Here is a 24,074-nt window from a genome sequence, read left to right on the forward strand (position 1 = left end):
TTAAAAAATAAACTACATATGAATTAACTGTATAAATTATCTATTCAGCTTCTTTGCTGTGCTCTTATCAGTACATTCAAGAAGTGTATTTAGCAATGTGCAATGTGTGATAGCAGTTGTCCTGTGTGTAATTCCTCTCCCATCTTTTTCAGACAAAAACACAGACAGTCAAGGAGGCTTTTTCGTTCGCAAATTTAAAATGGACATGCATACATATATACATATGCGCAAATATGTGAACATATTTAGAATGTGTGTTACATCTATGATGAAAAAGGCGGAGTGGAAGAAGTCTGTCTTGTCCTTTCAGCAGAAAGTGGGGAGATTTGTGAGTTTATTTGCCTTGAAAAGTTCACAGTTTCATACCAGTACTGGAAAATTCTGTGTCCTACAACCTTTACGGGCAATCTTTTCCTGTACCACAGAGATTTCTACAGTAAGAGAGAAGCAGAGCCTTGACAATGATGTGTATTGTAGAACACGTTGCAGTCACCTAAATGCCCAGTGAAGCTGCTCAAAGCGCCAAGGCTTTGAATTTCATTGCTCAGCCTGGTAGGTCTTAATGCAGAAATGGAGGAAGTTGTTGGTGGCGTCACAGTGACCTGGGTTGCAGAAGAGATTTGCTGTAGTGTTCTCTGATATTCAGAATTTCCCAGATGTTGAAAGTTTCACATCCGGGTATGTTGTATCACTCTAATACAGTCAAGAAGCAATGCACCCAGGCATAAATGACAGATGTCAGGTCGTGATCCAGTGTGATGAGGTAGAACCTTCTAGCCAGATGGAGGTGACAGAAAGCATTACTTGTGCATGCTGCTAGGCAAGAGCTTAGCTGAAGAAAGGTTGGACTAGATGACCCACAGAGGTCCCTTCCAACACCTAACACTCTGTGATTCTGTGATTCTGTGAAGAACCCTAAAAACACTGCTGAACAGTCAATGCAAGTGATTAGTTGAATCTTCCAACCACAGAAACCCTGTCATGACTGTAAATTCTCCTTGCTTTCACTCCAGAGGCAAACAGGAGGATCAGCAAGGATATGTGTTCTCTCTACAATAAGAGGTCTTCCAGTTGTGCTGGTGAAACACTTTAATTTTCCATGTTCTGGTTGAACACTACCATCTGTTAGATGAACTTGTCATTAACTCTTCCATGATCTTTCTCGGACGAGCATGAAGTAACAGTTGTTTAAAGATGATGTAACCTGGATACTCACATGCAACATATGATTTTATCATCTGTTTTCTGTTTTTTGACAGAAATGTTAATGAATTAAGGTGTATTTCTAGCCTATCTTTTTCATTGGGAAAGGTACTTAGAAGCATGTGTTTCTAAATGTACAGCAGCGTGTATAATGTACAATGACTACCATCTCTTCCTGTGATACTTCTGGAAGACTAATAAAACTTCATTAGATACCATTTTAATTTTTGTGTAACTATAGAAGCCAGGGCTGATGGCTGTTTTCTCTTTCCCCTACTTCAGGCATACAAAATTCATCTCTGCCTGCAGAGATCACGAAAGTGGTACTTTGGGCTCTCCTCAGCTTCTTTGGCAGGTGACAAAAAAAACCCTAGCTGAATAAATACAAAACCCAGATCATAAAGAAAAAAAAAAAACACAAAGCCAAACCAATCACAGTGGGAGTACTGTCATTAGCAGACTAATGGACAAATAAGTACGAGACTTCTGCAGAGGATATTCGAGGTTTAGTGAAGGAAGGAGACTCCCAGATCTCAACAGACATTTATGCGTTGAAAGAAAATGTCTGTGCTGATTCCATTCTCCTGCTTCCTCATGTTCAACCTGGTTTATTTTTCTTGCTCTGTGGCTCAAATCTTCAGCAGTATGCCAAATACAACTATTACTAACCAAATACCCTGTATTTTATGTTCAGCAGCCCACATTATCACACATTTTAGAATCAGCAAGGCACATCTCAAAAAACTGTGCAAGGCACAATTATTGAGTAAAGCTAGATCTGAACAGTGCATTTCTTGTTTAATGCTCATGTTACTCCCAGCTGACACGTAGAGAAAAGACAAGTGACAACACCTTTAGTGCTAGAGGATGTCTTCAGGCAGAGAACTGTGCTAAAACTGGACTGTAAGCTGAAATGCCTTAAGGACAGACTTTTACGACTTCGTGGCTCAGAAATAACTCCATGTCCTGGCTCCACCTGGTATCTTCCTACATGGGGTGAAGAGCAGGCCCATTGCAAGTACTCTTGAAAGACCGGGGCTGAGAAACACTGAACTACTGGGGACTTAAGCTCAGGAAGGAAAAGCATTGTTCCCCTTCAGTTGTAGAAATCAGCCTGCTTGCAGACTTGCCTTCCTAGGAAATAATGGAGGTTGGGCAGGGAAAGTCCATGAAGGGATCTAACTAGCTTAGGGCAGAACCACGACCAAGCCTGCTCTCCTGGAGCTCCCACCTCAGAGTCTATCATGATGAAAACATCTGCTACAACAATGCTGAGTTTATTTGGAACTGTATTTCACACATGCTTGCTTATTGTCCAGAAGTAATGGACATGAAACGTTACAGGTTTTCCAAACACTTCCCAACAAATCCTGATGAAAGGAGTTACCAGTTTCTATCTCCATTATTATTCATGCAACAGTTAATGCAAACAGATGGATACTGAAACAGCAGTGGGTGGTATCTTCATTTTATAGTAATAATGTGGTGGTTTATTCATCTGCTACCAGAATCAGGGTAAATTATTCAGTAAATACCCTGTCATTAATAAGTTTAAGGGTTTTCTCAAATCTTTACGACCTACAGACAGACTCTTCCACTCATTTGAATCACGCTATTGGGAGAAAAAAGACCTAGTTAAGCCATTTTGAGATCACAACCATGTTAAGTCCTTGGATCTTAATGGCAAAACCACCAAGGTCTTCTACTGTGTGAGTAAGCTTCTCGGATCCATTTTCAAACATTACAGAAACTTTAGCCAAAGAACACAAAGGAGCAGCCGATCTGTTTCACTACACCTTTAAAGACAGACAATTTCCTTCCTCACAGTATAGCTGTGTCACTTTGTCAAGATGTCAACTGGGGTCCATTTCTCTGCGGTAACAGCAAAATTCTGGCACTGACTTTTATTACAACCTTCTTTGCACAGGGAGTTCAGGTCCTAAACAAGGGGAGCAAAATCCACCCTCGTTCAGCCTCCCATTGAAATGACACAATTTACATTTTAAATGTTCAACAACCCATGGCTTGGAACAAAAGAAATAGTAGTGATCTGGGAGCTGTTTAAGCATCAACTTCATTTTAATGTTCATGAGACGGGGACAGGGACAAGAAGAGGTTAAATGCATACTTGAAAGCCTCTGAGAAAATCAGCAGCAAAGACAAGATTAGGACCTCATGCCTCTACATCATACAGTGCCTCAAAACAAATAAGCGTTTGATTTACTTATAGCAGGATTAGTAAAAGAGAGAGAGAGAAGGGGATTTTGCCCTACAGATAAAGTAAAAAGCCCTCCCCAAAACAACCCTCTCTTTCTTCAAAAACCCATTGTAAGAAAAATGGCCCCATCTAGATGCATATACAGAAACCGCTCCTACAAGTTTGCAATCAACACTGGCACTCACCGTGGCATATAAAGCTGAGTAGATGCTCAAAGCAGCATGTTTGGATGGGAAGGATCTCCTTGCCTTTTCAATCACCTCCACATCGCCCGTGCAGATGTTGCCATTGTTTATGAACTGGTGGTGGGTCCGACAGTCGTTTCCAGTGTAGTTGGGTTTACATACAGTCAGGAAGTAGGGAGCCAAGTTCCCAGTCACAACCTGGCCAGCGTTTACAAATATGTCAGTGGCAAAAAGTCCAAATGCAAACACTCCTGTGAGGAAGGGTTAAAAATAACAGTTATTCGAACAGGTTTACAAAAAAATCTTGGTACCTGACAGGAAGAGACATAATGAGATTTAAGGGACCAAACCCTGCAGTCATTACCCGGAAAAAGCCCCTGCTGACTGCAGCAGAGTCCTGCATCAAAGACATGACACACAAGACCGCATGCTTAACTCTGACAGCTGCATAACTCAGCAACTCTAGAACTCAGAAACAAGCTGAAAATAATAAGCATGTGCCTTAGTATTTTTGCGATTCAAGCTGTGAACAGAATTGTGAGCTATAGATTTCACTGAAAACTGTACCTATACTATGCCTGCAAAGTTTCCACTATGAAAAAGGCTCACAGCCTGCAGCCAAGTGACAGGCACGTGAGTTGTTAAAAATTTTTATGTCTTTTTACCACATCTGGGCCAAAATCCAGTAATATAATGGCTCTGAACCTGAAAGAGCAGTGTAGTGCTGAGACACAATACTGCACTTACCTTAAAGTGACTATCTAGTGTCTGGTACCTTTTGGATTTTGACTATTCACTGTCTTGACATTGAAAAATTAAGATCCTGATCTAGCAATATTTGGCAGGTCTTTTGGGAAACATCCTAATGCTTTGCTCTGGAAGACATTTCCACACAGCTGCAGTTCAGCTCATCTCACTGGGAGCACATACCCACAAATGTTGTAGCAGGAAGCATTCACTTGAACACAGGAACACTTCCAGGATTGTGGAGCATCCCTTGCTTGATACTGCAGTTGTCTCACCCTCCACTGACTACCCATGAGTGCTACCAATACCTGCTACAGCTAATATGAACATTAATGAGCATCTTTCACTTGCATGTACTGCTTACAAACCAAAGGGACAGAACAGCAGGTGTGCAGAAATGCCAAACCCACACATTCTGAAAGACTAAATTGGCTCCCCTTTCCCCCGTCCCATCACCAAGATGGGTTAAAGTGTCACAAAAATTTAGCACAAACAGATATTTACTCCTGGTGCGCGAATGTTGAGGGTCATATATTTTTGCTTTCTCCGTCCTGCAGCTCTGTAAGCAAAAGTCATTTAAACTATAAATTAGCTGAGATTGCTATGTATTTAAACATAATCAAGAGCTGGATCTCCAGGGAAAACATCTTAGGAGAGCTGTGATAAAATCTTAAGAGCTGGCACCACTGTAGTTGTAACAACTTCACTGCTTATCCGCACCAAGTTTTTTTAAAAAGAAAGAATATTATGGTCTGAGAAACTAAAAATATCAGGGAGTCAGCAATATAATGCAGCAGAAAGTGCTTTACATCAACTTAACAAGAACCAAGGACAATTCTGCAGGTTTTGTCACTCACCACACAGCTAACAGAAAGCAGATGGGCTACAGCTGACAGAGTTAGGTCCTTCTAAACATTCAGGGCCTATCTACACACAGGACACTTGTACAGGCAGTAACATACAGTCAAACCCATAACTAAAACAGGATTCACTGTACAAGTGTCAAGTCGGGATTGCCAGTGCCACTCACTCACAGAGACGGTGTGGTGTGACCAGTACAGCCACTCTCTGACACCAGTTCCTCACTGGGGTGCTGATGGGAAGAGCCCTCTCCTTGGGCAGCAGCCTGCAGCAGCTGCAGGAGTGCAGAGTGGTTTGCCCTCACCACACCTCCCCAGGTGTAGGAATGAGCGTTACCACAGTGATGACAATTTTGGGGACTGAATTTATTACTATTCTTTATATGAGTTTATTATCATTCATTATTAATGAACATGGATTTTAAAAGCCAGTGATGGTCAAAGAAGGAGGTAGCCTTCCTCTGGTTCTGGACTACAGGACTGGCCCCCGTCTTTTTACTGGCATGCCAGTCTTCCTCCAGTTTATCCTGCTCAGGTCTGTGTTTAAAAGTGAAATGGAGAGAGGACTGACACTGCTCCTTTATTTCCTTTATTCGTTTGCTAATATTTTAAATCCATGGTTTTCCACAGCTGGTAGGAGCTCCTCATCTACGTTACTGAGTACACCAGCAAGTTCAAAGGAAAAAGGCAGTAGGTGTCTTTTCAGCCTGGTGAAAGAGCAAGTTACACCACAGATTCATATTGTTCATATACAGCTCTTTGGCCAGATTCTTTTGGCACAGCTTGTTTTAAATGGCATCTTTTTGATGCACTGTGCAAATCACAGGGAATGCAGTAAGGATTATCACCCAGACCATTACCACACTTAAGAGGAAATCTAAGAGCCAGGCAGTCTTGCCCACGGACTTCATCGTGTAAGCAGGGACAAGCCAGGAACCGAGGTGTTTCAGAAAAAGCTCATGGGCTTCACAAAGTTATTTCGATCTCTAGGCAGTACACAGGTACAAAGGTGGTCCGGTGTTTTTCTCCGAAAAAAAGAGAAGTTTTAACACCTGCAATTTTTCGTATTTGGTAGCACTGAAAGTGCTGGCCCAGACTCAGCTGCTGAGGGCTGCAGTACTCTGCAGAACAGCAGAACAAGCCGTGGTTCAAATCTTTATCATGCTCTGACTGTGATGCGTATTGATCACTGTAATTCCCCTCTTGCAGTCCTGCCAAACTGCGCCTTATGAAAATCATAGCTATGTGCAGCAATGAATTTGGCTGGCGGGAATTCAACCCTTGCAGACTGATTACACATCTTGTAGTCTTTGGAGACTTTGAGAAAGGGTTGGCTGTAATTGATTCAAAGGCCGTAACACCAGTGAGCCTGGGTTAGTAGTGGAGAGTCCCCTGATGGTTTTTGTACCTCAGGAATCCATCTGTTCAATGGATTTGTTCAATGACCTACAGCAGCTAAGCTAACTGACCAGAGCAGGAGAATGAAGTGACGTGGTTGCCAGGTTTTTAGAGGCAAACAAATTGCTGCTGAAAGGCTTCATGGGAAGGGCAACTAGCCCTAGCTCTCCACGGTCATACAGCTGAAGTCCATGATACAATGTCACACAGAGGGAACGGGAGAACATGTACCTCTTCCAGACTTTGATGGGAGGTGATGGCACCCTGCTAAGGAGCAAGCGCGTTATCTCACTGTGCTCACTCTGGCCTAGAAAAGCTGGGACTGAACTTTAGTCCAGAACTTGTGGTACGCTGAGGAAAGATGTAAACAGTGCAAGGCACATGGGAAGAAGACCTGCAGTCTCCACAGTTGGTTACTAGCAGAAAGGATGGACAGAGGTTAGTTTTGTTTCCATAAAGCTACTCCTTCCCCTCATCCACACAGTCTGGCTGCACAAAGATGCTTTAGAGCAGGAGTAGAAGTTATTTCTGGAAAGGCTTCCTGAATTTTTGTTGCTGTCTTGGCTCTCAACTGTGTTTGTGCGTGTCAGGAGCAGCGAGAAAGAAGAGGTTAGAAGGCAAACCAGTAATTAGAACATAACTGGGACAGAGACTAATTTAGGCCAGAGACAGAGGGTGGCCTACACTCCCTGCTACTCTCTTTAGCTGCCCCACAGTCCAAGAAGAAGGAACTGGGGATCAGATTTGAACACATCTTTACCTCCAGTGAGACACACCTTAGACAACTCAATATGAAAACCAAAAAAAAAGAAAAAACAAGGAAATTCTGTTCAAAAATGCTGAGGACAGAGCACATGAACCTTAAATCTTTCCAGCTCCATCTCACCTGAACTTACACTTGCCTTGGAAGAAGAATCTAAATCTTCAGCAGCTTAAATTCTGAATGCTTCAGTTTTGATTTCTCCACTTACACCTCCCCCTAAATTGCTGTCAAAAAGTCATCCAAGCATGAACCCATAATTTCGGGGCTCTCACATGCTACTCTCATGGTCTTTCTCCTACCAAGCTCCCCGTGTGGCTGATCATCAGTGTTGCAACCTCCAGCTCTGTCTATTGCTTTTGCTAACAGAGATATCTGCCCCAAAAAAGAATGCAGCTCTCCTTGCTCACTGTAGTTGCAGTACAACTCTGTCTTCTGCCTGCAGCTTGTGCTCAAGGTCTCTCTTTTTCCACCATGAACGTCTCTAACATCAGCGACGGCAGCTGCTTGTTGACTCCATGGAAACTCTCACTATTACAGACATTTAAACTGCCACTGATTTGAAACAAAACAACAAAAAACCAGCAACAGAAAATCAACAAAAAAACCCTAGGAGCTGTAGAAGAGCAGCTGAAAAGACATTGGGAAGAGAGGAGTGAGAAGCCAGTGGGTGGAAATGAGAACGAGGAGGTAGAAGGCTTTATCAGAGAAAAACTATGAAACCCTTAAAGTGACAAAAGAAACAATGCATTGAAGGGCTCATGAGATATCAGACACTGCGCTCTTTAGTAACACATCGTCATGCCTTCTACCAAATGCATTTATTTAGGCACTCCTCTCTCTCCCAGTGCCCAGTCAATTCTCTGAATTTGTCACATTCAACATAATTTGCTCAGAAAACGTTTGTATTACATATTTATGCTCATACTTCCCCCAACCCGTTTCTCACCCCTATGTTTTTTAAAGTATATTAGAATTTCAATGGAGGGAGTCCCTGGAAAGACTCATGGCTCTATGGAAATGCTGACCCTCAGCCCATCTCTAAAGGTTTTGCTCTAATGGTCCCATGCATTCAATAAAGGCATACGTTTATAGTTCTGTGACTCAAACTCTACTAAACCACCCTTCATCATTATATCTTAAAGGGTGTTGTTAAAGGAGATATGTATCATTAATCCATTTTACAGCTGAAGAGATGGAGGTTGCACAGAAATTTATTGTTTGTTGCCATGGCATCACAAACAGACTCAACAGCAAGCTGCTTCTGAGCCCTCATAGTATGATCCCAGGATTGGCTTTGATCTCCCAGTGAAGACCCCACAAAGCTCACTGTTCCAGGCATCTACTGCCTCTTGTGTCTGTCGGCTTCACCTGTGAGTGTCCTGCCTGGGTGCTGTTCCCTCAAGGCATAAGCGTAAGAAGAAAGACAAGTGGTCTGAGCATGCAAGAAGAAATCCAGTTCCCAGTGCAAAAGTACTCTGGAACCTCAAGACTCCTCCCCACCAACACACAGGATTTCTTTCTTCCTCGCTGCTTCACAACTATCAGTTTTCATCTAGACAACGGCCAGCTCAGAGCCTGGCATAAAAATGAACAGTAAGGTTTGATTTGTCCCCAACACAGTGACCTGTTTCTCACTGTGGAGCTTCTGCAGTGATAAGAAGGGACACCCAGAGTAGTTCAAACTGTGGCAGCAGTATAGGTTAGAGGCAGCACAACCAAATATAGCCTGAGCCCTGCTGAAAGGCAGCCAGTTAATAACAGAATGCGCATTGTTTCACAGTGAACTTCAGATCCAAGGCAGACAGAAGGATAAGGTCAGGCAAACTATGTCCTGCAGCTGCCTAGAGGATTGACACCAGAGCTCTGGGGTGTATCTATCCTATTACAATAAACTCAATGTGTGTATAAATCTTGTAAACCTTTATTTGCTGAACTAAAGCCTTAATTTGCTGAAATAAAGCCCTAATTTCATTATTTAGCTGCCCACTGTGAGGTGTCAACATGCTTTAAATGAAGCTGTCAGCAGAAGCTGATCTGCGCCATTTGTTAACTGCAAATTATACAGGTCCAAAGTAAAACCCACTGGTAACAAATTCATGAAGCACGTTGCATTTCTAAGTATGATGAGAAATGGAGAGAAGCTACTTGCATGTTATCAGGGCTTTGCAGGTATACAACTTAATCACATCTATTAGAAACACAATATAATGAAATGCAACACAATACACACTCTAATCACCCTGACAAACTGAGTCAGGGAGGTCTGAATCCATGATCCTGGGGGTATGATAGCAGCTGTATATAAGCAGACTAAATCCTTGACTGAAACTATTCACTAAATAATGTTAAAATAGTTTATAACCTCTATTTGCAATACAAACGATGAAGTAGAACACCGACGCAAATGCAAGATGGCAAGATGTTAAGAAAGTACTGAACGGGAAATTACCCCAAGACAGAGTGAATAAAAATACGAAAGGCTGTGTGTACTCAAGTTGGGAGAAAAGGCAGAGGCCCAGGAAACAACCTCTCTTACCCCCTGGTTTCTCAAAGGTCCAGCACATAAATGGTGAATTTTGACAGCAGAAATTCATAGTAAAACTGATGGAAGGGGTAGGAAGAGGAGGGAGGAGAGATGATGTGACTAAAGAATAGCAGTGCAGCACCAATGTTTTAGACAGAAAAAAATGCTCCAAAGCAATTGCACACCACTTGTTTGACCTGAAAATCTTCAAAATAAATGTCTGTGGAAGCAGCTATAAAAGATAAAGAGGAAGATGGAACAAACTACACCATACATCAAAGTGTGATGTTTCCAAGCTAAGCCAGCTTTTTTTCCACTGATAAAGGAACTGATTTTCTAAATACAGTGAACACAGCAGGTTTCACCAATCTAGGCTGCAGTAAAGGGCTTGACGTACACTGAAGCAAGTTGATAGGCAGCTCTTCACCACAAATAAAAGCGCAAATTACTACCAATATGCAGAATTCATGCATGGGCCACGAAACAAGAAGAAATTTTGTTCTGCTTCCTGTGGACAAAGAACCAGGGAGGGATTTAAGAAAAAGTTCAACATTCAAGGTGCCCACTAAACTCAGGAGGGGAGAATCTTAGAAAGAGACAGCTACCAAGGGCTTGAAGAAAACAAGGAGAGAATAAGCAGAGAGCATAGTAGGCAAGATAAGAAAAATCAAGGAAAAGAAGCACTGGGCTTTGGCAACATCCCAGAAGAGTTGCTGGTTTTTGGTTTTGCTTAGTTCTTTCCTCCTCTATCAAAGCGCAAAAAAATGCTTCATTCTTTATATATGAAGAAAAAGCAAGAGGGGAAAAGGGTCAAGTCCAGCAACCAAAATCCAAAAGAACCTATGGAGATAATATGACAAGGGTCCTTAGCTTTCACATCACCAAAAGATGGTCTGGAGTGTCCCTTCATGCTTCTCTTTCCCTACAAAATCTAAGTGAATGTTCAAGGGAGTATCTATAACTTTCTGTTTGTTTTGTGGAAGGTACATTTAGGCTACTATTCTTAAAACTTCTTCCCAGCAACTCTAGTTAGAACTAGTCAGGGAGTGAGAAAAAGCCTCTGTGCCCTTCTAAAACTTGCGAATAGCAATTCTCAAAAGCCCTCCATGACGTGCCTTGCAGGGTCAGGAAGTAATGTTCATTTTTCCTGACGGATGAGCATCCAGATACAGTGAAGGACTTTCTCATCCTTTTGAGTAATACCAACTGTAATGACTTATAAGGCAGTGTTCTAAGGAGTTCAATTACTACTTTTTGCAGGTGTTCATTTAAGACTCTTGCTCACACATCTGGGCCAAAAGAAATCATCAGATCTGGATATTCCAGTCAATTTGTACCAAGACTAAATTGGCAGCAAACTTCTTTCCAACAAGTTGGACTGCTTGCTAGGATATCATGGAAGACAACTTACTTAATCAGTTCTGTAACTTATGGCCCTCAAATTTAGCAAGAGAAGATGCATGCAAGGAAATCCATGTATGAGCAACGTGGTGGTCTCTCCAGAGCCAAGCATTCAGGCAGCCTGGATTTTGCAGTAAGCAGCTGTATGGAGCTAACTTCCCTGACCATCCATCACAGGCTACAGCTGCTCAGTCCACGTCATGTTTTCAAAATGCAGGTGGAATGTCAATGAAAAATGTGCGGTTATTTTTAGTTCCTTTCATAAATTATTTCAGCCACTTTTCATCAAACTCTACTTCACTCATTTTACCGCAGAGGCAGGGAGAAGGTTTCAGAAGAAAACAAGCAAACAATCAGTGTAGTTTAAGATCAGACGAACACTGTAAGCCATTTCTAATAGTGTTAACTTCATTTTTCTGAGGAAAACAAATACAGCTTCAAAGCCAAGATTGATTTCTCTAGCAGGGTTCATATCCTAATACTCTCTGAGAGTCCACTGTATCATTGCTGCCCGCTTCTCTTCCACCAGAAAAGAAACAATAGCATGATTGTTTAAGTATAAAGCTAACCACAAGAAAACATATAGAGCAAGTGCTTAGCCTCCACAGTCTAAGCTCTTTTAGCACTGACCCCGCAGGCAAGAGTATTTGATTAGGACTTTGCAACATGCTGAATATGTTGGAACAGTCAAACAGCCCTGAGTGGCCCAGTGGATGCCGGTACCCTACGCCTCTCTTAATGGCAGTTTACTATCCATCAATATATCCTAGAGGTTATCTGAAGTTCAAGCGTATTTTACTTTTAACTGCATTCCCATGTCTTTTGTTTTCATCAGCAGCACACAGGCCAGGCCTGAGTCACAAACCACAGGTGGTTTGTCCCCAGCTCCACCGTGGCTTAAGGTGAAAAATCATTTCACTTCCTTACTTCCATGCATAAAGCAGGAGGCACAGAGAGAGGACAGGGAGAAAGACAACCACAGCTCCTCCTCCTTTGCAGCATATACTTGCTAATGATGAAAACCTTAGCACAGGAGAAGACTTTCAACTCCATGCTCTAAGCAAGTATCCCTGGCCGCAGGCAGGGCTGTGCTCCATGGAAGCAATACAACCCTTGCCACTGTCACAGCAGATGTTCTTCTTACAGATAAAGCTAAAAAATTCAGCAGCAACAGGCAAGAAGCGATACAGATATTTTCAGCTTTTTTTCCTATTGCTTCTTTTAACTCAGACTGTGAATGTGACCCAGTTCTCTGTAAGGTGCTGTGTGTAAGGATGCCTTATCTCTAAGAGTACACAGGGAAGGAGGTGCTGTGATGCTCTGTGGGCAAAGCCCCGCTCAGTCAGTAGGGAGCCATATTTACCACTGGCCCACGCCAGTAGTGGGACAAGCCATCCCACCCCATGCATGAACTTGGGACTTCTCATGAATGAGTAAGAAGGAGGGAAGCCAGAGCCCCTTCCATGTGCAGTTCAGAGCTGCCCTCTTCTTACTCTGCTGCTACAAGGAGGTAGTCAGTGAGCAAACAGTGACTCTATTCCTTGCCTCTAAACACCAAGGGGTGCGGTTTGGGCAACCTTAAATGGCTATGGATTGGGAATCCTTCAGAGGGCAACCAGATTCTCACAGAATCATAGGTTGGAAAAGACCTCTAAGATCATCAAATCCAGCCATCCACCCAACACCACCATGCCTACTAAACCATATCCTGAAGTACCACATCTACATGTTTTTTAAACACCTCCAGAGATGGGGACTCAACCACCTCTATGGGCAACAGAAATCATAGAATCATAGGTTGGAAAAGATCTCTAAGATCATCAAGACTTCTAAGATCATCAAAAGTCCATCAGTGCCTCAGCGGAAATGCAAGCTGCAATGCTGTTCCTCTTCCTGCTCCAAAAGAACCATGGGATGGTCCCCTCAGTAAGGTCTTGTAAGCATTTTTCCCACTAATCAACAATGTGAAAAAGGCATAGTGGTTTGCAAGCACCATGTAAAGTAACTTCCAAACGGTTTAGTGACAGAACTTCTTAATTAATTTCTCAGTGATTAACTCAATGAAAGCTCTAACCAAAAAAAAAAAAAAAAAAAAAAAAAAAGAAGAATGTTATTTTGAAGTGGGCTCTGGGCTTTTTTACACTGTGCTGAGCTGAACATTATGTGGCAGAGCTATGGATGTTAAAATTAGTGCTGAAAAGAAAAATGCCAAAGAGATGGGCTGGTGAGGACCAATTTGTAAGTAAAATGGGTAGCTTACACAGAATAGCAATGATGGAATTATTCATACAAGGATTTGACTGGCATAACCTTTCTTCAAGGGTGCAGAAGAAGCATTAAGCTCAGCAGAATAGGATATAAACCAGCTCCAGACAGCATGATATGGCACATTTTGAATGCTACCTTGCAAATCCTGAGAGGGACTATCCCTCTAAGGTGGTAGAAGCCTGCAAAAATTTCACAGCTTAATTAATTCTGAGGTGTAGATTATTACGATGTTTTGTTCTGTTTTGATGTTAACAGGGACTAAGCTTGCAGTGCTCAGGATGCTTACCTATAAAACGTATTATTCTTCGAAGCAGTGGGTTCAGGTAACAGCACTCTCCAGTCAAAATAGTTTTCTCTTGAATAATTAGGGTTTCTCGGGTTGACTTTATGAAATACATGGATATCTCACCAATAAAAATCTGCCAGGAAAAGGAAAGAAACAGAAGGTTAAAAATGACATGAGCAAACATTAAAACATGGGTGACTGGTTCCAGCCCACAGCAGTGTGTCTCTGGGACATCGCACTTCCACAGCGAGGCTACATTTACTCATTTGAGATGAATTGACATTGATCCAGCTCCAAGCCAAGAAAAGGATCTGTCATTCTTGCACTCAGTGGCAAGACACAGCAAATATTAGGCCTTCTTATACTAACACCTGGGACACAGGGGGCAAACAGAGCTTTAATGAATACTGTGAATCACAGAAACTCCCATTTTCACTGAGATTGGCATGGAATTTGTCATGTTCTGCTATTAGCATTTAAAATTTACTGACAGTATAGACTGACAGTATAGCCCCGCAGGCTTCTAGACATCTGGGGAAGTGGAAAGTAATGCTGCAGACTTCCAGCCCAACATTTTACCAGCAAGCCTCAGCAATATTGGACGCTTCCAGCAGCGTCCACACCTTCTCAAACATATTCATTTAAGTCTGCCAGACAGGTTATAGAGCACCTGCCAACTTTGAAAAGAAATTTCGATGAAGCACATCCCTGCAAAGGAAATTGATCTGAAGTCACAAAACTTTTGGGGAGGTCAGTGAAAATTCTGGACAAATACCTCATATTTGTACTAATGAAGTAAAAAGTGCCAGGGTATGGATGCAGCATGGCCAGTCACCCATACTGCTACACTATCATGACTGCTACCATAGCCTGGTCTGGTGACAACAGTCTTTCAGAAAATGCCTGGGACAAGTCCCACAGAGCAAAGCTGCATGCAACCACTGCTGTTTATGCAGAAAGAGTTTAGTCATTTGACCACAGATTACACATGCCAGCTAGTCTGAGGGCCAGAGAATGACTTCTGGCCTGTTTTCTTTACTAAATGTCCTGTTTTATTCATTAAAACATAAAAATTGAAGTGTCACGATCCACTGATCTTGATGTCAGCTGTGCTTATGTATTATGTATATTTTTGTGATCAGAACATTCATGCTTTCTATAAAAAAAGATAACTGCTTCCCATAGGAGTAGGATCAGTATTTCCTCAGCACTCAGAATTAACTGAAGTCTGTTGCATGGCAGTTTATCTGCCTTAGCTAAACCTGGACAGAATTTGATCACAGGCTTTAGAGGTAGCGATGGTCCACTCCCAGTGGGCACTTCTGAAAATCTCACCTGGAATGTTTTGTCAGCAGGCTTCAGAAGAGGAAGCTGAGAGCTTTTCAGAAGGACAGAGTTTGTAATGAAAGTCTTTAGAAAAAAAAAAGCAGTCTGAAGTGGAAGAAATGAGCTTTTAAAAGGGGAGCACTCGAATTATTTTAATCCATTATTACAAGACACATAAGAGGATTCCATAGTGCTAGGGAATGGTCAGAGAAACACATAACAAAAGTCTGCGCGCACACACACACGCACATGGACACCCAGAGTTAGTATAAATATCAAGGAACTAGTTTTAGTTCACTTTGACTGCTGGAATGGCACGTTGTTTCAAGGGCAACAATTTATCCTTATTAAGCCAGATGAGCATCCTTATTGATTACTGACATTCAAGCCAAGTATGCTCAACCTCTTTATAATTCTAACCGCTGATGGTGAGAGATGTGGAGTTGTAAAATGTATGTCACTAATGGCATCTGGGGGTGGGAGCTGATGCACAGGAGGCCGCACTGAAATATTGCCTTTATCCCGTTTCACTCCATCTGCTCTTAACAGAATTGGCAAGCAGTTCAATAAGCTCAGCTCACTAACTATGGGGCTGGGAATTAAGAAAAAGACCATCTGCACTAAAGCAGTTTAAAAGTGACAGTCTATTTCAAACCGTTTATTATTTGAATTATGATAATGTTCAGAAGTTCGAATTACTACTTTGGCTCTCTGTCTGCCTGGGGCTCTACGTACACACTGAGAAACAATTCACTCCCTGGTGAAATTCTACTCTGTGCTAGACATGAGTTAGTGACCATTATAACCGCCAGACTTTTCAAGTAAGAGAGACTTAGGTATAAAACATATTAATAGTCCTCCTTTCACAATACATCCATTTTTAAAGTTCCTTTGCATCAGAAGTTAACTGAATATTTCCCTGCTTTAATTCCCATCTTTATTTCTATAAATTTAGCTGTCTTGATACTCCTAGCAACTCCCATGTAGATAGATTAGTTCTACTTAGATTTAGGAGTAAATTTTGCCAGGCTATAAACCTATTCAATTCCATTCCACCGATTTAAGTAGAGTTATCCCAGATTTCCTGTAGCATAACAGATCAAAATGTGATTTTTTAAGTGAACAGTGCCTTTGGTTCAATGTATAGTAATAGTGCTCTGTATGTGAGGTGATATAAGATGATTCACCATAACTGGACTATTCTTGTGGTGCCATCTCTGGCACTGAATTTAGTTGCCTGAACCTGATGATTTTGTTTCCGTGTATGTTTAATGTGAGCTCTAGAACGTGAGCCTTGCCGTTCTCTAAAAATTCAATGGGGGCCTGGGCTCCTAGTTCTGATAGCTAATCCAGCTGTGCAAAATTGAATGTGGTCTCAATAGCTCCCCAAAGAACTGATTTTTTTTTTTCTCCAGGCATTTCCAAATTCAAGTAACTCTGTTGATTCTCATGATTTAAAACGTGATGATTCCACATAAGCAGGGTCCTCATCCAGTCAAGTTGTCCAGCTGGCCTCCCAAAATCAATCACTGACACTGTTAAGTACCTTAGCTTCTGCCAGAACAGAATCAGCACCCCAGCAACTGTTACAATTCAGTTCTAAATCTGAATTCTAAATATAGATACACAGATAGGAGTGGAAAAAGAAAACAACAAGCAAGTTACTTATTTCTGACTGGTAAAGCAATGCTAGATTAATGAGCTGTTATATCATACTGGCTTAATTATTTAGTAGAAATGGCAAGAAAATTGCACTGGAGATTGGGGACTAGAAAGCGCAGGTGAACCTCAGTCTGAGGTGATGTAGGCAGTACACAAGCAAAGGTAGTGCCACTGGATGTGATTTTGTTCTTGATTTCCTGAATGCAATAGTAGCTCAACTACACTGAGGTTATGTTGCTTGGACACCCTTGCTCACATTCCTGTTCATATTACTATTAGGTAAAAATACCATGATGATGCCCTAAAGCCCAAGTATGAATTAGAAATACCTATCCAGCAGTCATTTTTCCTCTGCTGGTTTCAAACTCTCCATTGAGAAAACTTCAGTTTGTCCTGCCTTCCCATTACAGGCAGCATCACCAAATACTTGTTCCTCAACATTCAACTCTCAAAAACCTCTGCTGCACATGCTTTAGTTATTTCCTGGCTCCTCCTGAGCAAAGAGACAGATAAAATGACCTGTCCCGTTTCCCACTTTAACAGCCTTTTGTCCATGATAGATCTGTAAAAGATAGTCCTTCAATTTGTGAACTGACATTTTCAGACAGTGAAATACCAAATCTTCCCCATTCAAGTTCTCAGCACAACATGAGCACCCAATACTCCCTGCATTCTTTTACAGATTACCAACAGTTTGTTAATTATCAATTTAATCAAAAAACCAATGTAACTTGCTTTTAAAGGCAAATGGACTCTTTTAATGTTTTTTCCTAAAACACTTTCTGATAAGCTTACGGTCTCCTTGCCAAATGATTTTTTGCTGAACTGCATTCTAAAAATAGACTGGGGTAAACATAAAGAAGACCTGTTTCTGTAAGGATAAACTAAGATAAATCATACAGGAATGAATCTGGGTTACAACCAAGGCAAGGTTGCCCGCTTGTGTAGGGATGAGGTCAGGAGGGCCAAGGTGCGGCTTGAGCTGAACTTGGCAAGGGATGCTAAGAATAACAAGGAGGGCTTCTACAGGTATGTCAACCAGAAAAGGAAGGTTAAAGAAAGCGTACCCCCTTGATGAGCAAGAATGCAAACCTCATGTCAACACAGGAGGAGCAGGGTGAGGTACTCAACAACTTTTTTACCGCAGTCTTCACTGGCAACGTCTCTTCTTGCCTCTCCTCAGTTTATGGACTGCAAGACAGGGTCCAGAGGGGCAAAGTCCTTCCCTCTCTAATGGAAGACCAGGTTCGGGACCACCTGTGGAACCTGAACATGCACAAGTCTATGGGACCTGGCAAGATGAATCCCAGAGTCCTGAGGGAATTGGCTGATGTCAGTGCCAAGCCACTCTCCGTGATATGTGAAAGGTCATGGCAGTCAGGTGAAGTCCCCGGTGACTGGAGGAAGGGAAACATTGTGCCCATTTTTAAACAGGATAGGAAGGAGGGACCTGGCAACTACGGACCTGTCAGCCTCACCTCTGTGCCTGGGAAAATTGTGGAACAGATCCTCCTAGAAGCTGTGCTAAGGCACATGGAGGCCAGGGAGGTGAGTCGAGACAGCCAGCATGGCTTCAGCAAGGGCAAGTCCTGCCTGACCAAGCTAGTGGCTTTCAATGATGGCGTGACTACATCAGTGGACAAGGGAAGAGCTATGGACATTGATGTGCCCGGACTTCTGTAAAGCCTTCAACACAGTCCCTCACAACATCCGTCTCCCTAAACTGGAGAAATACGGATTTGATGGGTGGACTCTTCGGTGGCTAAGGAATTCCAAGGTGGCCTTGGAAGGTCGCAGCTAGAGGGGGCAGTGGTTAACAGCTCGATGGCCAAATGGATGCCAGTGACAAGTGGGAAGGTTGAAGGGTAGGTTTAGACTGGATATAAGGGAGAAATTTTTTACAGTGAGGGTGGTAAAACACTGGCACAGATTGCCCAGAGAGGTCATGGAGGCCCCATCCCTGGAAATGTTCAAGGCCAGGCTGGATGGAGCTCTGAGCAACCTGATCTGGTTGAAGATGTCCCTGCTCACTGCAGGGGTGGTTGGGCTAGATGACCTCTAATGGTCCCTTCCAACACAAAGCACTCTGTGATTCTATGATTCTGTGATGAGTGGCACCCCGGAGCAGCACTCCTGCAGGAACTGTGCGGTGGGGTGAGAGTGGGGGGAAGCCTTGAAGAGTTATATTCTATTTATAAAAGTAATTATTGATGGTGTAGACAGCCAAGGATGGGTCTAGCTTTACGAGTTTTCTTCCTTTCACTAGTTTCTCTCATTCAAGACATTAGCTTTGTACCTCAATTCAAGTCCTCTAACAAAGCTGAGGATTTCATCCCTGCATCACTCCACTACCACGCTAGCAGCCAAAATCCTCCTCCTTAGTCACGTTTCTTCAAACTCCTGTGCACACAGTGCCACAATCCGTTTCCTCCTATGCACAAACTGGCTCATCACCTGTCACGCTGCCCCAGCCTTGCGTCCTTTTTTCTCCACCTCCCTTTGAAAACTCACTACAGATTCACTGCAGCTCAGTCAAACTGCTTGCCACCCTCCTCCGATGGGATCTGACCTGACTGCCTCCACGCAGTCCCACGACACTGCTGGCAGAGGTGGCACAGGAGCAGCCCTCCTGCTTCTCATTCACTCACTCACTCAGGGGCGACAAATGGGAAAACGCTATTTTTTTCTGTTTTTTTTCACACTTTCAGTGAACAGTGGGGTTGCGTGAAAGTTGCGACAGACAGTTTTCATTTCAGCTGCAATTCCACATGGATAAAGGAGGAGGAGCGTCAGCCAGGGCACACAGAAGAGGTGCAGGAAGCACAGCTGTGCCCACAGCCCGGGACTGCCTGAAGTCTCCCTGTGAAACAACAACCTTCTGCTGCTTCCCATGGAAAAGTACAACTGATGGCATTTCCAATCACAGCAAGAAGATGGAGATCCCATATTAGGATGAATTATGTGAAGTACAGACAGGATCTCTCTGTCTTTTCTATGCATTAAGTTTACATTATTTTTGATTTCTGTGAGTTTTTTAATCTTTCAACTTGTTTACTCTAACAACATCCTTGTGACACAGTCAATCCTTGTTAACACACCTTCTGCATGGAAAATGCATCCAGAGAAATGCTATTGCACACAAAAATGGCAGCAAACAAAACTGAACTTGGGTCCTGGGACATCACCACTCTCAGTTCTGGGCAGGTTTCAGCAAGCTGGATGACATTTCCTGAATCCTCTATAAGGATGTGTGTGGCTGCATTTTTAATGCCACAAATAGAAAGAACTAAATTAATGAAGTCTGCAGCATTCAAATAGGAGCCAAGGGGAGGAGCAGATACAAGGAAGGCACTGGCTGTGAGACAAGCTATGCGCAGAGCACTCAGAAACAGAGAATATAAGCAAATGGGGGTACTATAGCTTTCAACCACAATCAGCCAATTTCAGAATGACCCCACACACCTCTCCCTGGGAAAAGCAGGCCTGTCCACCAGAAGGTGACCTTTGCAAAGTGTTTCATCAACACTGACTTGCATTGGGTCAAAAGCATCATGGTATATCTGAGCACTGCATTGGCACAGCTGCCTGTTGGTAGAGAGACACTCTTAAGGCTCTGCACAGGAGTTCATGGATCCATTCATCTGTCATTAGTTAAACAGCAGAAAATAACAGAGAGGCACAGAATCACACAGGGATGTAGCTGTGAAGGGGGCTCCAGAGGACCCCAGTCCAACACCTACTCAGAGCAGGGCCAGCACAGATCACAGCCTTGAGCGGTCACGTTATGAACGTCTTCAAGAATGGAGATCCCACAGCCTCGAGGAGGGCCCTGTTTCAGTGTTTGACTACTGTCATTGTACAAAGATTTTTCCTAATATTTAATCAGTTTCTTTTCTTGCAGCTTGTGTCCATGGCAGGGTTGCCTCTTACGATCTGAACAGTCTGTCTCCATCTTCTCTACAGTCTCCACTAATAACATGGCTCATATTGGCTTTCACTTAGTGTTATTAGCTCTTTTAATTCCTTAGACCTCCCTCCCAGTTAGCCTTAGGCCCTGAGGGTTACTGATCTGCCATACAAGCTGCTACCTGCAGGGCCAAATACTGACACTGCACTGCTGAGACTCCATAGCCAAACCCAGGCGGCAAACACCAAGCAACATTCATATTGAGAAAAGACAACTTAGGAGGCAAGCGGTCACTGAGGTCTGCCTTGGCACCCTCTCCAGGATACAGTACTTCTTACTGTGATATGCAGCCAGGACCCTGACCCAAGCCTGTCCGGGAGGCCAGAGGTTTTCCCTGATAACATCAGTTCCATCGCTGGTCATGAGGACCAGGGATCAGCTGAGTGTCTTCTCACACTCTCATCTTTGTCATCATCATTTAGACAGGTCTTATCTAGCCCACGAGAATCAATGCTGTATTTTGCATAACTATAAGAGGAAATCAAGCAATGTCTTCAGCTGAACATTGCCAAGGCAGCTCACCCATAATATTCTGAGGACAAAAACATGATCTGCATTCAATTACTTATTATTTCACTCTGGCTATCTTTTTTGTTGTTGTTGTTCAATGGAAACAACAGCAAAGAACAGTTAAAAGTCCTTTTCTAGAAAAAGAAAATTGGTTTCTTTTATGCCAAGTCAAAAGGGCCAAAATCCACAATTTGGATTCTAGCCTGTCCAAGAAACACAATTGCCTTATCATTGTGCTCAATAAAACATTTTACTGTGATAAAACTCTCTAAAATAATTATACTGAAGTTCTAACAAAGAGAAGAAATTTCCCACAGCTCTGCAATATTCCTCAGAAACTGGCATGTGACTGGGACCACTACAAAGTCATAGAATCACAGAACCATAGAATCTTAGAATGCTTTGGGTTGGAAGGGACCTTTAGAGGTCATCTTTAGAGGTGAGCAGGGACATCTTCAACTCGATCAGGCTGCTCAGAGCCCCGTCCAACCTGGCCTTGAATGTTTCCAGGGATGGGGCATCTACCACCTCTTGGGGCAATCTGTGCCAGTGTTTCAGCACCCTCATCACAAAAAAATTTCTCCCTTCTGTCTAGTCTAAATCTACCCTCCTCTAGTTTAAAGCAGTTACTCCTTGTCCTTTCGCAACAAGCCCTGCTGAAAATATTTTCCCCATCTTTCCTGCAGGCCCCACTTAGGTACTGGAAGGCTGCAGTAAGGTCTCCCCGGAGCCTTCTCTTCTCCAGGCTGAACAGCCCCAACTCTCCCAGCCTTTCCTCACAGCAGAGGAGTTCCAGCCCTCGGATCATTGCTGGGGCCTCCTCTGGCCCCACTCCAACAGCTCCAGGTCTGTCCTGTGCTGAGGGCTCCAGTGCTGGACGCAGGACTCCCGAGGTGGTCTCAACAGAGCGGAGCAGAGGGGCAGAATTCCCTCCCTCACCCTGCTGCCCACACTGCTGGGGATGCAGCCCAGGGTATGGTTGGCCTGCTGGGCTGTGAGCGCACAATTGGTGGCTCATGTCCAGCTTTTCATCCACCAGCACCCGCAAGTCCTTCTCGGCAGGGCTGCTCTCAATCCCTTCATCCCCCAGCCTGTATGGATAGCGGGGGTTGCCCCGACCCAGATGCAGGACCTTGCACTTGGCACTGTTAAATCTCATGTGGTTCACATAGGCCCACTTCTCAAGCTTATCCAGGTCCCTCTGGATGGCATCCCATCCTTCTGGTCTGTCAGCTGCACTACTCAGCTTGGTGTCATCTGCAAACTTGCTGAGGGTGCACTCGATCTTGCTGTCTGAGTCCTAGATGAAAACGTTACACAGCACTGGTGCCACCATGGACCCCTGAGGGACATCACTTGTCACTGGCATCCATTTGGCCATCGAGCTGTTGAGCATCACACTCTGGCTGCGACCTTCCAACCAATTCCTTAGCCACCGAAGAGTCCACCCATCAAATCCGTATTTCTCCAGTTTAGGGAGACGGATGTTGTGAGGGACTGTGTTGAAGGCTTTACAGAAGTCCGGGCACATCAACGTCCATAGCTCTTCCCTTGTCCACTGATGTAGTCACGCCATCATTGAAAGCCACTAGCTTGGTCAGGCAGGACTTGCCCTTGCTGAAGCCATGCTGGCTGTCTCGACTCACCTCCCTGGCCTCCATGTGCCTTAGCACAGCTTCTAGGAGGATCTGTTCCACAATTTTCCCAGGCACAGAGGTGAGGCTGACAGGTCCGTAGTTGCCAGGTCCCTCCTTCCTATCCTGTTTAAAAATGGGCACAATGTTTCCCTTCCTCCAGTCACCGGGGACTTCACCTGACTGCCATGACCTTTCACATATCACGGAGAGTGGCTTGGCACTGACATCAGCCAATTCCCTCAGGACTCTGGGATTCATCTTGCCAGGTCCCATAGACTTGTGCATGTTCAGGTTCCACAGGTGGTCCCGAACCTGGTCTTCCATTAGAGAGGGAAGGGCTTTGCCCCTCTGGACCCTATCTTGCAGTCCATAAACTGAGGAGAGGCAAGAAGAGACGTTGCCAGTGAAGACTGCGGTAAAAAAGTTGTTGAGTACCTCACCCTGCTCCTCCTGTGTTGACATGAGGTTTGCATTCTTGCTCATCAAGGGGGTACGCTTTCTTTAACCTTCCTTTTCTGGTTGACATACCTGTAGAAGCCCTCCTTGTTATTCTTAGCATCCCTTGCCAAATTCAGCTCCAGCCGCACCTTGGCCCTCCTGACCTCATCCCTACAGAACCCGGCAGTGTCCCTGTATTCTTCTCAAGATACCTGTCCCTGCTTCCACTGCCTGTGCATTTCCCTCTTGCCCTTTAGTTTGACCAGCAGGTCTCGACTCAGCCATGCTGGTCTCTTCCCTTTGCCTGTCTTCTTACACCTGGGGACTGAGAAGTCTTGTGCTCTATGGAAAGCATCCTTAAAGATCTGCCAGCACTGTTCTGACCTCCTGTCCCTGAGGACCATTTCCCAGGGGGTCCTACTGACTAACGCCTTGAAGAGCTGGAAGTTGGCTTTCCTAAAGTTTAGGGTCCTGACTATCTTCCTCACATTTCCCGTATCCCTCAGGACTGTGAACTCCACCAGTGCGTGACCACTGCAGCCCAAGCTGCCTCCAGTCATGACATCACCGATGAGCTCACTTGCATTGGTGAGCATCAAGTCCAGTATTGCATAGCCCCGTGTGGATGTGTCAGTTACCTGGCTTAAAAAGTTGTTCTCAACGCATTCTAGAGACCAAGCT

The 24,074-nt window shown here is 43.7% G+C and overlaps 1 protein-coding gene across 2 annotated transcripts in view; it reads right to left on the bottom strand.

Moving 5' to 3' along the window:
• PLPPR1 (phospholipid phosphatase related 1) overlaps window positions 1-24,074 on the bottom strand; it is a 144,092-nt gene that overhangs the window by 8,920 nt on the left and 111,098 nt on the right. For both annotated transcript variants that reach the window (XM_075411565.1, XM_075411564.1), the window contains exons 4-5: window positions 13,854-13,986; window positions 3,607-3,857 (exon numbers count right to left, since the gene is read on the bottom strand). In XM_075411565.1, coding sequence (XP_075267680.1) covers window positions 3,607-3,857; window positions 13,854-13,986 — 384 coding nt within the window. The remainder of the gene's footprint in view (window positions 1-3,606; window positions 3,858-13,853; window positions 13,987-24,074) is intronic.

Source organism: Opisthocomus hoazin, chromosome Z (genome assembly GCF_030867145.1).
Source record: "Opisthocomus hoazin isolate bOpiHoa1 chromosome Z, bOpiHoa1.hap1, whole genome shotgun sequence".
NCBI classification, from domain to species: Eukaryota; Metazoa; Chordata; class Aves; order Opisthocomiformes; family Opisthocomidae; genus Opisthocomus; species Opisthocomus hoazin.